This window comes from Copidosoma floridanum, unplaced genomic scaffold (assembly GCF_036245765.1).
Source record: "Copidosoma floridanum isolate Cflo_tuat_1 unplaced genomic scaffold, Cflo_Japanese_pri ptg000033l, whole genome shotgun sequence".
In the NCBI taxonomy this organism is placed as follows: Eukaryota; Metazoa; Arthropoda; class Insecta; order Hymenoptera; family Encyrtidae; genus Copidosoma; species Copidosoma floridanum.
In genome coordinates, this window is record NW_028321910.1 from 301,773 (window position 1) to 321,905 (window position 20,133).

The following is a 20,133-nucleotide window of genomic DNA, read 5'->3' on the forward strand; positions in this document are numbered from 1 at the left end:
TTCTCCATAATAATTTACAAACAAAATATAAGTACTTGCGTAATGCGTACGCGGAAGGTTCAAACCCAATGCTTCACCAAGCACGTTGCTATAGGCCAGTAGTAAAGTGTGAGATTAGTCTAGAAGTCCGAGAAGCAAGGTACCATTGACCTACTAGGCAGACGATCCAGAGCTGAATCTCGCATCGCTACTTCTTGCTTATACAGCAGACCCTCGTTTTTCGGCGTATCGGTAATTGCTTCGGGCGTGGAAGATTCGCAGACCATTATTATCGGTTGATTTTCGTGGTGTGATATTGTCTCTTTTCCAGTACGCTTGGACTTTGCGATACGCATTATGCTATACTACTTTATTTTTTAGCGGTAGCTTTAAACACTACATGATAAATTTCTTAATATTATTACAGCAGTTTTTACAAAAAAAAATAAAACAATTTTACTATTTTTTTTTTTATATAAGAATGACCGATGGTCACAGATTATGTAAAATTGGCGCTTAACCTCAAAATACCAGCAGTAGATGCTTTCCTATGCCTTTAACATAAGACAAAAAAATGTATGCTTGTGTTCTATTTTAATATCTTTTGATTAAGTCTGTGAACATATATATTTTGAAACGGCAGTACGTTAAGTATTACGTAAGCTTTGTTGTATCAGTTTTTTACTTAATTATGTTCAGTAAATAAATAATTAGGCTGCAACTTTCAGTAAAGGAATGCTTAGTTGCCATCTAAGAGTACGTGTTTGGAGTTTACTTTTCATTTACCATTTTCTTGCGTTTATATTCGTCAGCCTACTCTAAAATTTTGTGGATAGTATATTGTAACTTAATACATAATTCCTCAAGGTATTATATTATTCTGTTCGTAATCATATCATGAAAGAACCGCTTTAAAATGGTGACTATTACAATAGATATATTTTGTTGAATAAGTCTTTTATAAATTTTTTTTGGAAGTTAAATCTTTTTTTAAATTAATTTATATTGTAAGCTACCCCAAATAATAAAAATAACGTTTGGGGACAAACAGTTTCCGATATGATACTTTTTTTTATCAATATGAAAACTGTGTGCCTCTGTGCAATGCCCATGACGTCATTACGTATGATTCTCGCTATCAAATGTAGGTACGAGTGTCTTATCAAAGCCAAATGATAAGTGGGGCTAGTTCATTTTAGTTGAAAATTGGATGGGTTGAAGAACAACTGTTTATCTGACTTACATGAAAATTGAAAAAAGGAAATGGTTTTAAAGGAGTGACGCTCAACAAAATAAAAATCAGCCCCTCAGGGCCCTAGAACAGCTATTTTCTTTTAATTTGTAGAAAAATCGTAGCATTAAGATAACCCAAATTCCAAAGACTTTTGATTATAAATAATAAAGTTATTGCAATTGTTTACACGCTAAAAACGGACGTATTTTTCAAAGTCATTAAAAGAAATTAAATCTTTAAAAATCAATTAAATTCAACACTTCCTATATAGCAATACTTTTTAGAAGAAAATTCCATAAAAATTATGATTCCAAGAAAAGAAATGACACAGTATTTAACACTTTTTGCGATTAAACAAGTTGAAGAATCTTAAAATTTATAATCAGATTTTGTAAAATTTTTCTTGAACGGGGAAAATAAAAGAATTTTACTCAGCTACATCGCCACGTACTTTTATAAGTTACAACACAGCAACGAGCGTGCTGAGGCATTGAAAACAAACTCCTATCCGAACAAGCATTTAGCGTCCTCATTTCTTAAAACCGTCTGCCAACATGCGAAGCACTGCTGTACATTTTATTCCCCCTACGACAACTCTCAGAGCGAATTTACTTATGATATACCAGCTCGTCTACGTCTACGTGTATATAGGTACGCCGTACGCGCATGTCTCTTTGAAAGCTCGCCGGTGAGCATCAACGATGGTACTGGTATTATTGATTAATGCTGCTTGGCTGACTATTTACGTCAAAAAAATTCGAGTCCACGATTCTCGTTAAGGATCTGGTGGGGACAGCTGCGTTTTGTGCCATGGAGGATCTTCTGCTGCAAATGTTGAAAGAGTCCGCTAAAGATGCCAGGCTGCAGAACCTCAATAAGGCTGCACAGGAGGCATGTGGTGAGTAATGTACTTTTGAGTCTTTGTTACTGAAGTCAATGATGAAGATTTTAACTATAAGAGTAGTTTTTTTTGGAACAGCTGGGTTGAATGTACAAAGTTTTTTTTGTTTCATTATAAGCACGTGTATAGTCAAGTAGAGAGCTTTGCATCAAACGTATGTCTTAAAAAACCTATTTCTTCTTAATCTAGGAAGCAAATTTTTGCACTGCACATTTGTAAGATGATATAGATATACTTACCCTACTGAAAAAAATCATGGAATTTCTCACGTGAGATCTCACGACAAAACCTCACATGATGAATTGAAAAAATTTTATTTTGAAAAATAATCGTCTAAAACATAATTGAACCTAAATTTATTCATCACAGTTGATGTTACCATGTGTTTTAATCTTTCAAATGTTTCATTTGAAACATTAAAAAAAATTTTTATTTTTTTAAATTTCATATAAATCACTTTAGTCCTCCAGTTTTGGTGTTGAAATAAACTTTTTTCGATAAATCATGTAAGAATTTGACGTGAGCTCTCACGAGGTTTTTTATGTGAGACAATCACGTGAGTGGTCACATATTTTTCCAGTTGGGTAAATACACCATATAGGTGATAAACTAAAATTGCACGCTGTTGCAGTGGAGTATAATAAAGCTAAATCGTTTTAGAAGTATCGATTTGATTTATGAGTCTTTTTTTCTTATTATAATGATGGTTTCTTAGCGTAAAGAAAAAGAATGCCACGAGTAGGAGCACGTACGTGCGTTTGTACATCTATTTAAAATTTTGGCATTAAAATACTGTATGATACATTTTTTACTTTTGAAAGATAAGTAGGCGTTCCATCTTTAGTTGCTGTAAGATAAGATAGACAGTGCCAAAAAAGTAATGTAAAAAATGAGTAGGTATTCCATTCCACATAAATGCACGGATACTAATGAAATTATACATATACACATACGCAAATACATCATAAAAAAATGTAAGAAACATTTTTTTAATGACAAGATGTATTGTTAATAAAAAAGTTCAGTTTTATTTATTCTGTAAGAGTTGCTGATGAGCGATTTCTTAAAAATAGAGCCAAAGTATTTTTTTTAATATTTTTATGATCCAGTTGCGTGGGGGCGCTATGAAGTAAGTTTGAAAAAGAGATGAAGCTTTATTGGAAACTACGCTACTACTTACTTCACTTTATATTTGCATACTCAAATTTTAAAATATCGAAAAACAAGTATTTTTATGTATACTTCATGTATTTTTTTTTAATATGGGCTCTTGAATATATATATACAGTTTTTTAATCCTGGAAAATCAACAGCACAGATGAAACCGTAAAACTTTAACGGTCGCCCATCTAAGAACCAACCATTCTATATGCTGCTTAACCTCGGAGAACGACGAAACTGCTACTCTACCGCTGCGCAACCATAACCACTTTACAGATACTGAGAAAAAAACTCTATGTAGATAAAGAAAGTATTAACTCTACATAGATAAATTTTGTAAAAGCCAACTCTAGGCAGATGAGCTCAACCAATAAGAGCCCAAATAAAATCATGACAATATGGCTGCACCCTGTAAGCCATTTTCCTTTTAAAGATATATGGCATCTTCCTTCAAAAGATAGATTTTGAATGTTTTCTGAATATATAGTAGACAGTACGCACCTTTGCTAAAGTAGATGAATAATTTTTATTCAGTCAATATTCATTTTGTCTTCAAAATTTTTCTTCTCTGATATAATACATTTGTGCTGATCCTTTTTTCAATTTTCGAAGTATTACCGATAATGATTTTGTGGTATAGCCTTGTGTTTTTTTCAGTGATGCTGTTTTTATCTCCTGATTCCTCAATCTTTAAAAATCGATATACTTTCATGGGTCTTTATAATGCTAGGAATAGGAAAGAGTTATACAAGGCCCTGTTTGGAAAAAATATTAAGGCTGGTGTATAATTACATTGTTTTTTTTTTTTTTTGTTTTTTTTGCCAAAAATACGTAAACAAGCAACGTGATGTGTGAGCGGGTGATTCAACACCTTTGAATAAAAATTTAGCCGACACACGACTCTTGCCCAAAACATCCGTTAAAATTGCTAGGAAAAAGTTAAAAAAGATTTCGAAATCATTAGCTACTTCTCTAGTGGAAATTGGACGATCCTTTAACAATTTTTTCTTCACTTCTTTGATGTTTTCATCTGTTGTTGACGTAGTGAGACGTCCAGGGTGAGTAAATCGACAACCTGTCAGCCTTCTTGAAACAGCTTACACCACTTCTACACATTTTTCTTACTCAAAGTAGACTCACTGTATGCCACTGTAAATATTTTAAGTGTAAGACCACTTGACTTCATTTTTAACGCAAAATTTTATCTAAACTCTCTGCTACATTTTTTCGATGAAAAAAAATCGTCAAGCACTTCAAATACTTTCAACCTTTCCTGCTACTTATAAACAAATAAGGAATGCTATGAGCTATATAAGTAGTTGAAACTGTGAATATTCGCTACGTGCAGTAATTTGAAACAGTGCCACCTCCATGGCAAGAAGAAGGCGATGCTGGATAACACGATTACATAGCCTGTTACGTACTGCAAACTTTGCTAATTGTTTTTTGTAGTTTTAATCGAGGTCTTAATGAATTTTTGATACATTAAGTATCGATTTCCAGTGTCAAAAATTTGTTTTAAACAGATAACAACTAATATTTTATTGTTTAAAAAAAAATGAATAAATATTGTCACAAAATAGTAGTTTTCCTACGAGTTTGAAAAGTCTTTGTTTGCGAACCGAGAGGTTTGCGGCCCGAGCCGAAGAAGGTTAAATGTGGTCACGTGATGAACCTCTCTCTCTTACTCTCATGAGACCAGAGAGCTTTGACTGGCAGTTGCCAAACAGCAGGTCTTCCATGTACTTCCATGCACCCTTATGAGTATACCAACTCAACAAAATAAAATTTCAAAATTTGAATATATGTCGCCTGCGAAATTTGGAGTCATTTTACTCTGAGAGCACCCCTCGAATGTGTATAGAAATTAAGTCTCTTAAATTTAATCTATCTGCACAAAACTAACCTTTTAACAAAAGAAAAAACTAGGCAAATTTAATGTATCTCAATTTATTACATGCACAATAAACTTTAGTTTGTAGTAAATAATAACAAAATTATGATATTACATAGTTAAGAAAAAAAAAAAACTATTTGTCTCTTTAATTATACATTTTTTCTCATGTTGTTTTAAAAAACAATTTTTACTACTAATGTTTTAATACGTATCATAATATAAAATAAATTAATAAATAAATTGTAATACATTACACATTCAGGATGCAAAATCATGATATCCTATTTTTATATTTCATACAACAGCTTTGCATATAAGTGATTAATATTTGAAAATTGGAAACAGTTTTATGGGATACAATTTCTGACTTTCAAAAATATGAAATTGATTAAAAACGTCCAGCTTTTTATATTCCAGTAGGGTTTTACGTACAAAAGCTTTTTGGATGAACACACGCGACTTGATAGGTGTAAGAGTGCTTTCTGTAACTGCAGCATTCAAGCTATAAGCAGACTTGACCAGAAAAACATGTCCCTTAGTCTGGAGTGCCTGGAGGGTGTAGTGAGAATTTCGCAGGATATTTTGCACTGATTGCCCGAAAATAAATTATTTTTCATCATCCCCAACAAGAAAGTTTGTTGTTTACGTCTGCTTAGTAAGACGTAAAGCGACAAATGTACGGCCGCGGGATTTCTTCACGTCCACTAAGTGAGGCATTTCGATGAGGTTCGTGCTCTTAAATGCACAGTGAATATCTATCTGTATATATGCTCTGTCCCTTCAACATCGTGAGTGGGAGGTGTGCCAAACTTCTGCCCCGTGGTCTAAGTCTGCAGCTTAGACATCAGGTCAGAAATGAGGCAAATACACTAGGCTGTTCTAGATCAGGTTTTTCCTACGGGATATTTTCCGGGGTTTTCGTGATTCACATGACAATCGTCGTAGGCGAATGCAGAGCAGTTTTTAGGGCCTCCCTCCCTTCCAATCCCATCCCAATTCCTTCCCAATCTCAAGTGCTAAGTGTCCTAAGTAGTGCTTCTACAAGAGAGTCGGACGTAAACCACTATAATATAAAAAAATCTATACATATGATATCTATAACGAATATTTGCATATACATATATATGTTGGGCAAGTATCGTTTTTTTTTACGGCCAGATGCATGTGCCCATCGTTTTTTCAGTGCCTTCTGCTATCCACCTTTGTCGTGGGGTCGAGTCAGTTCGCGCATATATTAATTATAGTGTTACCCGGTTTTTTACCTTCTCTTGCTTATCGTTTACCGTATGATCTGTTTCTTGTCTCTTGTGTACGTTTACTTAAAATTATCACTACGGGATTTTTTTCTAACTTTATTTAAAGTTCAGAGTTACTTGTAGGTAATGTTGAGTTAATTTTTATGGCTATTGGACTGCTACCTTGGAAGTCTCGCGCTCTATATGAACAAGCACATATTCAATACATGGACTAGAAAACCAAGAATAAAATATCGTTTGATGAAAGTTCTTTTCTAGTGTACTTCAAAGAAATATAAGAGATAGTATATTACGTCACAAAACCGTAAAGTGGCTGAAGTATACGGCCGCGTGGAGTGTGTTGCCCAGCGTTGGGTTGAGAGAATTCCCGCAGTGAAAATAACGGTCAGTAACATAAAAGTTACTGTCACTAACATACCAATCTATAGAGTAGTGGAGAAGCAAATAGGCAGAGAAAGAGGGGGCATTCTAGAGGTTCTCACCGGTGCTCCCAAATGTGACTAGCAAACATGTGAGAAATACCACAAGCGCCTATCCCTGCACAACCCAGGACGCTTACTAGTCGCTTTATTTATTAATAATAAATAAAGTTATAAGACAAGCGCCAATAATCACACAACCCAGAGTGCTTACTGGTCGTTGTAATAATTAATACAATTTATTAAGTAACAACGCGAGTGCTTGTCACCTGACTATCCAGGATACTCACTGGTCACCTGACTATCCAGGATACTCACTGGTCACCAATGGTTGCGTTTAATTTGCACTTGAATTATTATTTAATGCTATTTAATAATAATTAATGCTTCTAGTAAGCGCCCTGGCTTATGTGGTGATTGTCAATTGCCTTATTACTTTATTTCTTGTAAAATAAGTATGCGACCAGTAAGCGCTCCGGGTTGTGTGGTGATTAGCGCTTGTGCTATTTTAATTATTATTAATAAATAAAGCGACCAGTAAGCGTCCCGGGTTGTGTGGTGATTGGCACTTGTGCTATTTTAATTATTTTAAATAAATAAAGAGACCAGTAAGCGCTCTGAGTTGTGTGGTGATTGGCAGTGTGCTATTTTAATTAGTATAAATAAATAAAGGGACCAGTAAGCACTCCGGGTTGTGTGGGGATTGTCGCTTGCGTTATAATTTAATTTATTTTAAATATATAAAGGGACTAGTAAGCGCTCCGAGTTGTGTGGTGATAGGTACTTGTGCTATTTTTATTATTATGAATAAATAAAGGGACCAGTAAGCGTCCTGGGTTGTGTGGAGATTGGCGTTTGTGTTATTTCTCACATGTTTGCTAGTCACATTTAGAAGCAGCGGTGAGAACCTCTGGAATGTTCCCTCTTTTACTGCCTATTCGCTTTTTCAATACTCTATAGACTCAATATATGATAAACACCCTTAAATCAAACAATTACCTCAATCATAAGGGAAAAATTGAGATCGAAGAAAACGCTATAAGAATCAATTATCGTATTTATACTGTATGGAAAAATTTTTTTTTTTCAACTATGAAAATCATGAAAAAGTGTGAAATAGTTGTATAAACAAATATTTATTTATTTTAAAAGTAACAAATTGATAATAAGTAAAAAACTTTTAATTAACACATATCGACGCCCTGGGCGAAGACTATGCCCTGCTTCGAAGCCTGGACGAAGACTATGCCCTTTTCTGGAGTCTGGACGAAAATTATGCCCTTTTGTATGTTCTAGACGAAAACTATGCCCTTTTGGAGTCCTGGACGAAGACTACGCCCTTTTCCGGCGTTCGGACGAAGACTATGCCCGTTTCTCGCGCTCAGACGAAAACTATGCCCTATTCTCGAGTCCGGACGAAAACTATGCCCGTTTTTTCTAGTCCGTGTGAAGACTATTACATTTTTTCTGAGTCTGGACAAGGATATTGACTGTTTCTGGAGCCCTGATGAAGTACAAATCTTTTAATTTCTCCTTACATTTGTGTTGGTAACTAGATATATAGTCAAATATACTTATATAGTGGTTGTTGTTTACATTTATATAAAAAATTGTAAATAATAATACACCTTCATGAAATAATAATACAAACTCAGGAATGTTTTTATAAGCACGGTAATTTGCAATTAATTAATATGAAATACTCTTTTATGTTTTATTTCCAAATTTATTATTTTTTCTACATTTTTGTTGGTTATAATAAGTAAGTAATATAATTATGGTAACTTAAAGTTAAAAAATTTAAAAAATTTGTACAATTCGTGATACAATAAAGTATAATGTTCGTGAGAAAATTGAGAAAAAAGTAAACTTTTTTTTATTAATTAATGTTTGTAAGATATGCATATTTGGATTACAAAGTTTTTTTTAACACATGAATAAATTAGCATGTTTAAACTAATTACAGTTATTGTTATGTACAATTTACGAAATCTTAAAAAGCTTAAAAACCCCTTTTTTTCAAACACTTACCAAAACTCCAAATACTTCAGCCGTTAGACCTGCTAAGAATAATCATTACATGTTCTTATTTTTACAAAGGCGTCTGTAGATTCACGTCCATGTGAATCTCGATGTGAAGATAAAACTTATATCGGTATACATATATACACAAGTATCGAGAAATCTGAATATGTTAAATCGTTTTCAGAAGCTTCGTATTCGTGAGCTTCTTCCAGCGTACTAGTAGCTAGTAGAGGGGTTAGTAAATAATATTGGGGTATTTTTTAATTAAGTTCTCGTCTGGACGCGAGAAAAAGATATATTTTGAGCCCAGACTCAGAAAAAAGGGCATAGTTTTCGTCCGGACTAGAAAAAAGGGCATAGTCTTCGTCTGGGCTTGAGAAAAGGGCATAGTCTCCGTCCGGGCTTAAGAAAAGGGCATAGTCTTCGCCTGGACTCAAAAAAAACGGGCATAGTCTTCGTCAGGGACCAAAAAAAGGGCTATGTTTTCGTCTGGACTAGAAAAAAGGGCATAGTCATCGCCCGGAACGTCAAAAGGGCATAGCCAGGGCCAATTAGGGCATAGCCAGGGGCAATGAGGGCATAGTCTTCACCTGGAGCGTCGATATCATAGAGATATAAGGATAGAGTGCGCTAGAGGCTGAATACAGCGATACGGTAATAGAAAGAGATGGTTGCCGAGTGTCCTCTCTGTCTCTTTCTACCCGAGCACTGTGATTGGCTGATGCTCAAGAGGCAATAACCTATGTCAGTAACTGCCGCTAACGGCCAGAATACCCCCTTGAGCAGCAGCCAGTCAGCCAATCACAGCGCTCAGCTAGAAAGAGATGGAGAGGACACTCGGCGACCATCTCTTTCTTTTACCGTATCGCTCCCCCTTACGTACATTAGTATAGTTAGCGCACTCTATCCTTATATCTCTATGGTCGATATGAAAGCTGCTCTGATAATATATATTAATTTCTAAATTTTTGAAAAAAACATATACCAAAAAAATTCGTTCCATTAAATAAATTATGTATTTATTTAATGTATCATTAAACCGAATGAATTAATACATAGTACATAAGAATTTACATTAAAAATATAAGTTAGAAATCTGTAAGATTACGTGAAGTAATCGATTTTTTACCATCGGGCTTGCCCATAGCAATGTGGGTGGGGGCCTTGGTTTGAGTGCAAGAGGTGAGGGGTTGAAATCTCTTTAGAAAAACTTCTTTTTTTTTTTTTTTAATTTGTTAAAAGAAAAAATAAGTAAAATTCAAAGTGTGGTTTGGTGCGGTAAGATGACGTTGTGTAATGTAGGAAGACTGGAAGTACATCAAGAGGGGTGAGGTAAAGGGGAAAAAATCAAGCAAAATCCAGTTCCGTTACACTTTTTCTCAAGGTCACTAATCTAAAGTCGTTGATTTACTCTATAGAGCAAAACGCGCTTATAGAAGTATAACTTTAAAAACATGATTTTATTTTATTTTTGATTTGTTTTTTCATGCTGTGCTATTTAAACAGACGCGCATAAAGCCAAAGGAGAGTAGAGGAAGTCATCCCAAGCCACTTATCAAGTGGCAAGGTTTTTGGAAAGGAGCAAGGCTTCAATTTACGTTGTTGCCCCCGCGCTGGCAACTTTTAGCAGCACTTATCTCGAGCAGAGATCAGTAGAGAGATTGCTGACTGCCATGCTACGGAGTGTGCCCACTTTTTTCCAGTGGTTTGAGCGCTCCGCCATGGCCAAGTGGCTGCACCAGCCGCACATTATTTTTTTTTCTATTTAAGAAGCATGGTAGGGGCATGCGCCTACGAGGAAAGGAGTGAATTTGCGTGAAAATGTACATATAAGGCGCACATTTTGGAGACGCGTCGTAGGGGCTAACGGGGTATACCAAATGTGCGCCTACGAGGGGATAAGAAAGGATAATATGTCTACTATAGCTACAGCTAAGCGTATAGCGAAGCAAAAGCAAGCGACAACCGAAGAGTCTTTTCCACTCAACTTTTTCTGTGCTTGGTTAACGTGCTTAACCTTGAACATAATGAAATGTATGCTGGGTTAAGTATTCTCAAGACTTTATGTACTTATAAGTACTTGTGATATGAGTTATCAGCATCTGTAGGTTAAGCTTCGAAGGTCTCCGATGTAAACATGTTACTTTCGTGTCAAGTAGGGATACGTTCCTAGTAGCCGAGCGGACTAGTTCTCATCCTAATACTATTGATTCTAAAAGTTGTAGGTTCGAACCAGTATTTTTTTTTTTTTTTCTTACTAATATATAAAGCAAAGTCGCTAAAACCGTTGTAATCGCTAACCACGAAAACTACTGAACCGATTTTGCTGAAATTTTGCTGACTGATTCTTCATGATTCTGAGATGGTTTTCGCATAGTTTTTTTCTTGAAAAAGTTAACAACAATAGCGATAAATAAGCTCAAAGTTTTGCTAAAATAAGCTAGCTTGGCGCTTTAGTTCAGTAGGATCCGCTAAGTGGCGTCGAGGTAAAATTTAAGCCACCCGCAACCAAAGACAGTAAAGAGTTATGATAAGATGCCCCATCGAATATATTATTGTTTCGTTCGACGATATACTGTCGGTCGGCCCCCCCTCCTGATCGTCTCAGCGCTTCATTACGCCGCTGCCGCTGGCATCGACGGCCTGTGCCGGGACCAGCTCAGTTCGTCTCCTGACACACAGGTTCACGCATCAGCTGGCCAGCTACAAGCCTCTACCAGCCAAGTCACACCAGCAGCAGCCAGCAAGCCGCTCGAGACAGCTGTCCACCAACAATATCAGCAGAGCATAGTACGCAGACAGCACGCTATTCATTGTCGCCGGGTCCGCTTTCCTTGTACACAAACAATAAAGAGTTTCTCAAACATTGGTCCTTCGAGCCGGATTCAGCAACAAGGAGAGAAAAGCCGGCACGATGTAAGTACGCATTAAGTCCTGCGTCTTGTGTTAATGCGCGTGTCTTGCACGTCCACGCGCGTTAATTAATGTAGCCGGAGGTCATGGCCGCCACGCTGCCCATGATACGGATTGCGTGGCAGCCGTGGTTCTCGTTTGTCAGCCACCGCGGCCATCATATCGCAGGCGTCGCCGACTGGCGCTCGCGAGTGCACGCGCGCTTGGGACCGCCATATTGGCTGCTCGCTGTGCGAGCGTTAGCCACTGCCGCCGCCATATTGCAGGCGTCGCCGACTAAAGCTCGCGCGCTCTGAACCGCCACGGCCGCCATGATGCCCGTGTCGCGGATTTGAGGTTTGGCTGCTCGCCGTGCGAGCGTTAGCCCCCGCGGCCGCCATGTTGCCCGCATCACATGACTGCTGCTCACAAGTGCACGCGCACTCGAGACCACCACGGTCGCCATGAGGCCCGTGTCGTGGATTTTATGCAGCCAACTGAGCGTCTGGCGCCTTGCTGCCTCGCTCGCAGAGTAGTCATCCTTTCCGAGCGCCTGGCGCCGTGTCGCCTCGCTTACGAAACAGTTGGCTCAGCAGAGCGACTTACAACTGATCAAGAAGCGTCCGCCTCGAGTTCCGTTGATGATTCAACGTCGAACTCATTATATTCATGATTTTCAGGGAAACCGGACAGGCGTCAGCCCTGTTCGCCACCCAACAACGGCTTGGCGACTTCATCGCTCGGTTCACGGCCGCTGTAAAGGCCACCGAGACAAGCCACTGGACCCCAGGCCTCGTCACGGCTTGGCTTGAGCTCTTGGACGCCTACTGGAATGACTTCCAGGTCAACCACGTGGGTTTGTTGACCGCAGAAACCACCGAACACGGCGACGCCGCGGACGACATATACGCCGCCGCAGAGGCCAACTTCGTCGATGCCCGGTCACACCTGTATGACGCTCGGCTCGCACTAGCCCCGCCTGGGGCCCACGGGGAAATCCGCCCAGCCGGAGAACCGGCACCACATCATGGGCCCAAGTTGCCTACGATCACCATCCCGCCCTTCTCGGGACGACGAGAGGACTGGGAATCATTCAGGGACCTGTTCCGAGTCCTCATACACGACGACAAGCAGCTAACGGACGTTGAGAGACTCTATTATTTAAAGTCACTCACTCAAGGCGATGCCAAGGCCGTCTTGGACTCCGTGCAGATCGTTGGGTCCAACTACCCGACAGCCTGGAGCCTACTCGAGGCCCGCTATGAGCATCGACAGCTCCTCGTGCAGGACCACGTTGCGGCGCTCCGCAACATCAAGCCTCTGCGGGACGAGTCAGCCGGAGGTCTCCAAGCGCTGTTGGACACGCTTGAACGTCATCGCGATCAGCTTAGTGCTCTCGGCCGCCCTGTCGCCTCCTGGGATGATTGGTTCATCGCGTTTGCAGCAACGGGCATGGACGCCACCGCAAGACGTGCTTGGGAAGACGAGCTGGAGAAGCTGGAGATTTCCAGCGACGTGCCCGGTAATTCCTGGGCCACCTTTACCATGCTGGCTGCGTTTCTGCGGCGCAGATGCCGAACTCTCAGCTCCGTAGAGGCTTCTCATCTAGCGCGCTCAGCTGGCTCCGCCGGCTCACGAGGGCCCTCCTCGACGCACGCAGGGCGCAATTTCCGCCCCCTCACGACCCAGGAGGCCCCAGCGAACTGTCTGGCTTGTCACGAATCCCACTATCTCGGGCATTGCGGTCAGTTCCGGGATCTGAATCCAGCCGCCAAGATGCACATCGTATTCCAGGAGAAGTTATGCTTTAACTGCCTGAAGCCAGGGCACTCCCTGCATGACTGCCCCTCCAAGTCGGTCTGCCAGCGCTGCCGGGTGGCGCACCACAGTCTGCTGCACGACAGCCGCAAGCGCCGGTCCGAAGCTCCAGGATCTTCGGACCCACCCAAGCATGCGAAGCCAACCAGCTCTGATCTCCTCAAGGCTCCTGATTAGTCCCGGCAATGACTCGCGGTGCTTCCGACCGCGCTCGTCCAACTCAGCGGCGGCCGGGGGCCCATCGTCACCATGAGAGCCCTCCTCGACCCTTGCTCTGAGATCTCGGCCATCTCTCTCAAGCTCGCTCGCCGCCTGAAGGCCCCCTTGGAGGATTCTAGAACCAGCGTATCGGGCATCGGTGGCGAACACGCCGTAAGGTCGACACTCCGCGCCAGCCTGCGCCTGATGCCAGGGGATGGCACCCCCAGTTTGCATCTGAAGGCGCTGTGCATACCCCACCTCGGTCTTTCAACTCCTGCGGCCCCGCTTGACCCCAGCATCCTGCGAGTCTGGGCCAGCCTGCAGGACCTCGCCGACCCCGACTTTGGCCTTCCTCGTGTGGTCGATATTCTCATCGGCGCTGAGGTCTACAGCCGTCTGCTGCGCCCTGGGTACCATCAGCGTGGAGAGATCGTCGGTCAGCATACAGCACTCGGCTGGACTGTAGTCGGGTGTGCTCCTGGGCGCCCCTTGGACAGCGCCGTCGCGTGTCCGACATTGCACGATGAGCTGGCTCCACCCTGGCATCGCGAGCTCGTCATGCTACCCCAGCGCTTTTGGGAACTTGAAGAGGTGCCCTCCGTCTGCCGCCGCGCGCCCGATGACATCGACTGCGAGCGGATTTTCGCCAACTACCAGCGCGACGCGGACGGCCGTTATATCGTGCGTTTGCCTATGAAGCCCAATGCTGCACCGCTCCTCGGCGATAGCCTGGCTAGCGCCCTGGCCTCACTGCGATCTCTACACCGTCGCCTCCAGCGGGACTCAAAGATGGCAACCGAGTATAACCGCTTCATGAGCGAGTACCTCGCCCTCGGTCATATGAAGCAGCTCTCCAGCCGAGAGCTCTCCGAACCGAGCAGCACGGTCTGCTACGTCCCGCACCACGGCATCTGGCAACACGGGAACCTTGGACCAAAGTTGCGCGTCGTGTTTAACGCCTCGCACCCAACCTCGAGCGGCTACAGCCTAAACGACATCCTGCACTCCGGGCCGAGACTCCAGGCCGCACTACCGACAGTCCTGTTGCGATGGCGACGACATCGCGTCGCATTCTGCAGCGATGTCCAGATGATGTTCCACCAAATCTGGGTCGACCCGCGAGACGCAGACCTTCAGCGCATCGTCTGTAGCCCTGATCCGAGTCAGCCGCCTGTACACTATCAACTACGCACCGTCACTTATGGCGCGACTTGCTCGCCCTACTTGTCACTGCGTGTGATTCAACAACTCTGCCATGACGAAGGACACTTGTGGCCGGACGCCGTACCTGTCGTCATGAACGATTGGTACGTGGATGACATCCTCTCGGGTGCCGATGACCTCGAAACGGCCCGCCAGCTTCGGGATCAAGTAATCGGTCTGCTGCGCTCAGGCGGATTTCCACTCCGAAAATGGGTCGCCAATGACGCCGAACTTCTGGCTGACCTCACCCAGGAAGCTTGCCTGCGCCCTACGTGGCATGAACTCAGCGACGCCGGCCTCGTTAGCGAGCTTGGCATCAGCTGGGACCCAGCCTCGGATACTTTCCGGCTCACACCCCCGGCAGCTCGAGAACAGGACACCAAGTGGAGCATCCTTGCTGGACTCGCGAGCCTCTTCGATCCTTGCGGTTGGCTCGCGCCGACCATACTCCAAGCCAAGCTCCTTGTGCAGGATCTTTGGCGCGCCCGGTTAGATTGAGATGAGGTCGTGCCTGCATCAATGGCTCTTCGATGGTCAGCTTTCACCACTAAGCTGAAATCAATCCAAGGCTTCTCCATTCCACGTTGGATTGGATCTTCGGCTCCGTCGAAGATTCACCTCCACGCCTTTTCAGACGCCAGCCGCCGCGCGATGGGCGCGGTGGTGTACTCTCAGATGCAGGACTCCTCAGGGCAAGTTCGCTGCCACATTCTGCTGGCCAAGACGAAACTTGCGCCCATCCGAAGCCTCAAGCCGTCAGCCACGCCCCAGGCTCGCATGATGATCCCTCGCCTTGAGCTGCGTGCCGCGCTGCTTGCTGCGAAACTACTGCGCTTGGTCGTCAGCGAGTAGAATATCCGAGTTGCCACAGCCCTCACCTCCTCGCCTCTGCAACGTCACGCAAAAGGTCGAGTTCGACCTTCTCCGACTGTACTCCGATCTGGGCGTCCTCTTGCGCACCCTCACCCACCTGCGTCGGTGGGCGAGACTCCATCTCGGCCGAGCCCCTACACGACCGATGCTCTCAGCACCGACGGCTACCGAGTTGACCGATGCCTACCTCGCTTGCGTGCGCTTGAGCCAGCAGCGTGCCTTCTCTGATGAACTTGCACTGCTTCGCACGGGCCGCGCCCTTCTCAAGCGGCACCCACTGACATCGCTCGAAGCATTCGTCCATACAGACGGCGTTCTGCGTGTGCGCGGTCGCCTCCAGCACGCCGAGATGACCTTCGCGGAGCGACACCCACCCATCCTTGACGGCGCTTGCCCTCTCGCCACGCTTACAATCGCGTGGGCCCATCACCGAGCGCTCCACGGGGGCTTTCGCACCACCAGCGCGTACACCGTCAAGCGTGCTTGGATCATCGGTGGCTCCCAGAAAGTCAAGGCTTTCCTACGCAGTTGCGTTACTTGTGCTCGTCTCCAAGCCCAATCAGCTGTCCAATTGATGGCTCCTCTCCCGCGGTCACGAGTTACTCCCTTCTGCGCCTTTGGTCGCACTGGGATCGATTACGCCGGGCCGTTCCACGTCCTCGCAGCTAAGGGCCGAGGCGTTCGCACCACGAAGGGTTTCATCGCCATAATTGTCTGTCTCACAACGAAGGCACTACATCTGGAGCTCGTAGGCGATCTATCAACCGTCTCCTTTCTTGCGGCTCTCACCCGCTTCTCTGGGCGCCGGGAAAAACCGTCTGAACTCTGGAGCGACAACGCGACGTGCTTCCATCGAGCTGACACCGAGTTGCGCGACGCGCTCCGTCTTGCTGAGCACCGGTGGGACCTCGTCGCGGGTGCCCTAGCGGATCAAGGTATCAAGTGGCATTTTATTCCACCCGGGGCCCCTCACTTTGGAGGTCTCTGGGAGGCCACGGTCAAGTCCGTCAAAGGTCATCTCCGACGAGTCATGGGCTCGCGGCACCTGACGTACGAGGAGTTCTCAACCGTCTTGGTCGGGATCGAAGCTGTCCTCAACAACCGACCCCTCACTCCACTGTCGGGCGACACGGACGACCTGGGCGTGCTGACCCCCGGTCACTTCCTCATCGGAGCACCCCTCAATTCAATCATTGAGGCCGCGCCACCCGATCAGGATCTCGACCATCTGGCTCACTGGGAGCTTGTCCGGGGCATCAGAGCACAATTCTGGGCCCGATGGAGTCGGGAGTATCTTAATACTCTTCAACAGCGATCGAAGTAGATCACCCCTCATCGGAACCTGACCTTGGGTGATATCGTCGCCGTCCTTGACTCATCTCTACTCTCGACCGACGGACGCTGGCCTCTCGGCCGCGTAACTGGTGTTCACCCTGGCCCAGACGGCCTCGTACGCGCTGTGACCGTCCGAACGGCGACGGGAGAATACACCAGGCCAATCACGAAAGTCACGCTGCTTCCCGTGATAACCCGGACCGCCTCTCAGCCGGCATCGCCCGGAGGCGAAACCGCTCTGGATACGGCGGGCGGGACTTGAAGTTTCGTTCCTGGAACGAGGCGGGCGGGATGTTTCGTTCGACGATATACTGTCGGTCGACCCCCCCTCCTGATCGTCTCGGCGCTTCATTACGCCGCTGCCGCTGGCATCGACGGCCTGTGCCGGGACCAGCTCAGTTCGTCTCCTGACACACAGGTTCACGCATCAGCTGGCCAGCTACAAGCCTCTACCAGCCAAGTCACACCAGCAGCAGCCAGCAAGCCGCTGGAGACAGCTAGTCCACCAACAATATCAGCAGAGCATAGTACGCAGACAGCACGCTATTCATTGTCGCCGGGTCCGCTTTCCTTGTACACAAACAATAAAGAGTTTCTCAAACAATTATCATTGTAGTCGATCATCGGCACTATACCGAGAACAAAAGAGTCTATCGTGCAGCTAGGTATCCTGGTTACCGATAACACTCTTGTTTCATGGCCAAGCGAAATTTAATTTGGTTTACCCTACATCCACAAAATAATTGAATGCAACAGAAGAACAGGCGTTCGGAACGTCAACGTCCACGGTGGAATACTAAGAAACGTTTCAGGCCTGAGCATAACCTGCTCCAGCACTTCAGAGCTTTGTGGCCGTTCAACCATCCAACCAGGTACCGTCAGAGAATTCGCTACTTTAAATGCAAGCCAGAGAAGACAGCCCTAAGGAGTTCAGACAGCCTAAACAATCTTCTGCTTAGTGATTATCCCAACGGCATACCTATAAAGAAGGTGTTCTCCAGGCCCACTTTCCTGACTACCGATGAGCGGTTGGTCAACTGGGGAACGACCTGAAGACAAGATATTGTTTGGTCAGCGGCTTACTTTTTTTCCTGTACGGTCTCCGTACACAGAGACTCAAAGGATAAGCGCCAAGCTACCTGCAGCTGGCTCTTCATCATCAAGAATAATAATAAGGAATAGCTGCAAGTTTCACCACCAGCCCTTTTTAGGGCCATCATAAGTATTTCCTTTTCCTACTTAACCATCAATCTCATCGGTTCTTTTAAGGGCCACCTAAGTTTGAATTACCTTGACAACTAATACATTTTTACTATGATTTCCGAAGACGATTCGTCAACTAAAAGACTATGTAAAGCGGGCCACTATTAAACCAAGTCAGTCATTCACTGGTAGACGTCACGAGCAGGGTTGTTCGTCACAAGGCTGGGAACCCCGGTGACCGATGACCCTTTATTAATCTTTCAACTTTGAACATTCAACCAGGAATCACCGATATTCACCAAGGTGTGTGCTGCTAGAACCTAACAGCTATGAAGAAAAAATAATAAACGTGAGCCAACGGGATAGTCTCTAACGGGCAAGCATCACAAACTAACCTTTCTACCTTAGATTACCAAAACAACTGAGTCTGAAAAAAAGGTGATTTAGTCGTAACAAAAAGTCTAAAGTAACCTTCTTCGACGTTGTACTAGGAGTTGTTGGAAAAGAGATCTACAACTAGCTCCAAAGCTTCAAATCCTGAGGTATCCAGGCAGTCACGATCGCTGGAAACTTCAGTCACAAAAGACTTTACTTAAGAAGCTCACCAGTCCTTTTTAGGTTCATCGGACGTCGAAGTACCTTGCCAACAAATATATTACAACCTAACAAAGTTAAAAAAAATAGACTTTAGAGCTCTGAACTGTGCCAAAAGTCACAAGAAGTCGAATTAGAAGGAAAACTTTAAATGCATCTTATGAATATAATTTTAGGCGTCAAGAAAATGACGAAAGAATTTATTAAGTGAGAGATCAGCTTTTCGCTATAATCCTCACAGTAATCTATTGAATCTTCCAGATTCTTAAATAGGTAGAATATGTATTCGTATTTTCGTTGCGATAAATAACGTAGAGATTGAGCTCCAGGACTTTGTTGCTCTGGTAATAAAGTAGTGAGATAAGAGTAAAATAATAATTTTAATTAACTTTTTGCAGCTTTTGCAACTTGACCAAATAGATTATCTGCATTCCGGACAGATATGTTTTTAATAAGAAGATTTTTGTTCTGGGAAGTGTCAGGAATAGATGTAAAATTTTTAACTGAAAACGTTCCACATTACATGTCAACACACAACGGTGTTCCATTTAGTGAGTCTCGGGCGAAGCCGAGACGGGGGGACCGCTAGTTCTGCAATGAAAGTTTTTTAATTTTTAAATGATTATTATTTGATTTAATAGTCAATTTAATTTTTTTTGTTATTGACAAGTAAAATATGACTATGACTTACTATTACTGTTATTATTTCTATTGTAAGAATCTTTCAATTATTTCCATTTTTGTTATCACTTCTGTTGTTATTATTACTATTGTCCGTGATATTATTCCTATTGTTACTTTTATAACGTGATTAATATTGTTATGCTTACTATCATTATTATTATTATTATTATTATTATTATTATTATTATTATTATTATTATTATTATTAATATTTGTATTCGAAACTAATTGATCAGCTGAAAAAAAGTAGAATATCATGACACTGCCAATGAGTTGATTACAGTTCGTAATTAATGATATTATATTCAGTAATTACCAAAAGCTAATACAATAATTTCGCCATGGCATTTGCTCAGCTTCTGCAACAGGTTAGGTCGTCTGCTGCATGCTGGTGACAGCTGTAGCCTATCGTTTGCTGAAAGCGAATGAAGACATGTTTTTAGACTAGTTAATTCCCA

At 43.4% G+C, this 20,133-nt stretch overlaps 1 protein-coding gene across 1 annotated transcript in view; it reads left to right on the top strand.

The window, feature by feature from the left end:
- Positions 1-1,937: 1,937 nt before the first annotated feature.
- The window catches only part of LOC106637018 (brefeldin A-inhibited guanine nucleotide-exchange protein 3), a 275,219-nt gene continuing 257,023 nt past the window's right edge, over positions 1,938-20,133 (top strand). Inside the window, exon 1 of the mRNA XM_089597548.1 lies at positions 1,938-2,111. Within this exon, the coding sequence (XP_089453674.1) occupies positions 2,024-2,111 (88 nt within the window). The 5' untranslated portion in view covers positions 1,938-2,023. The remainder of the gene's footprint in view (positions 2,112-20,133) is intronic.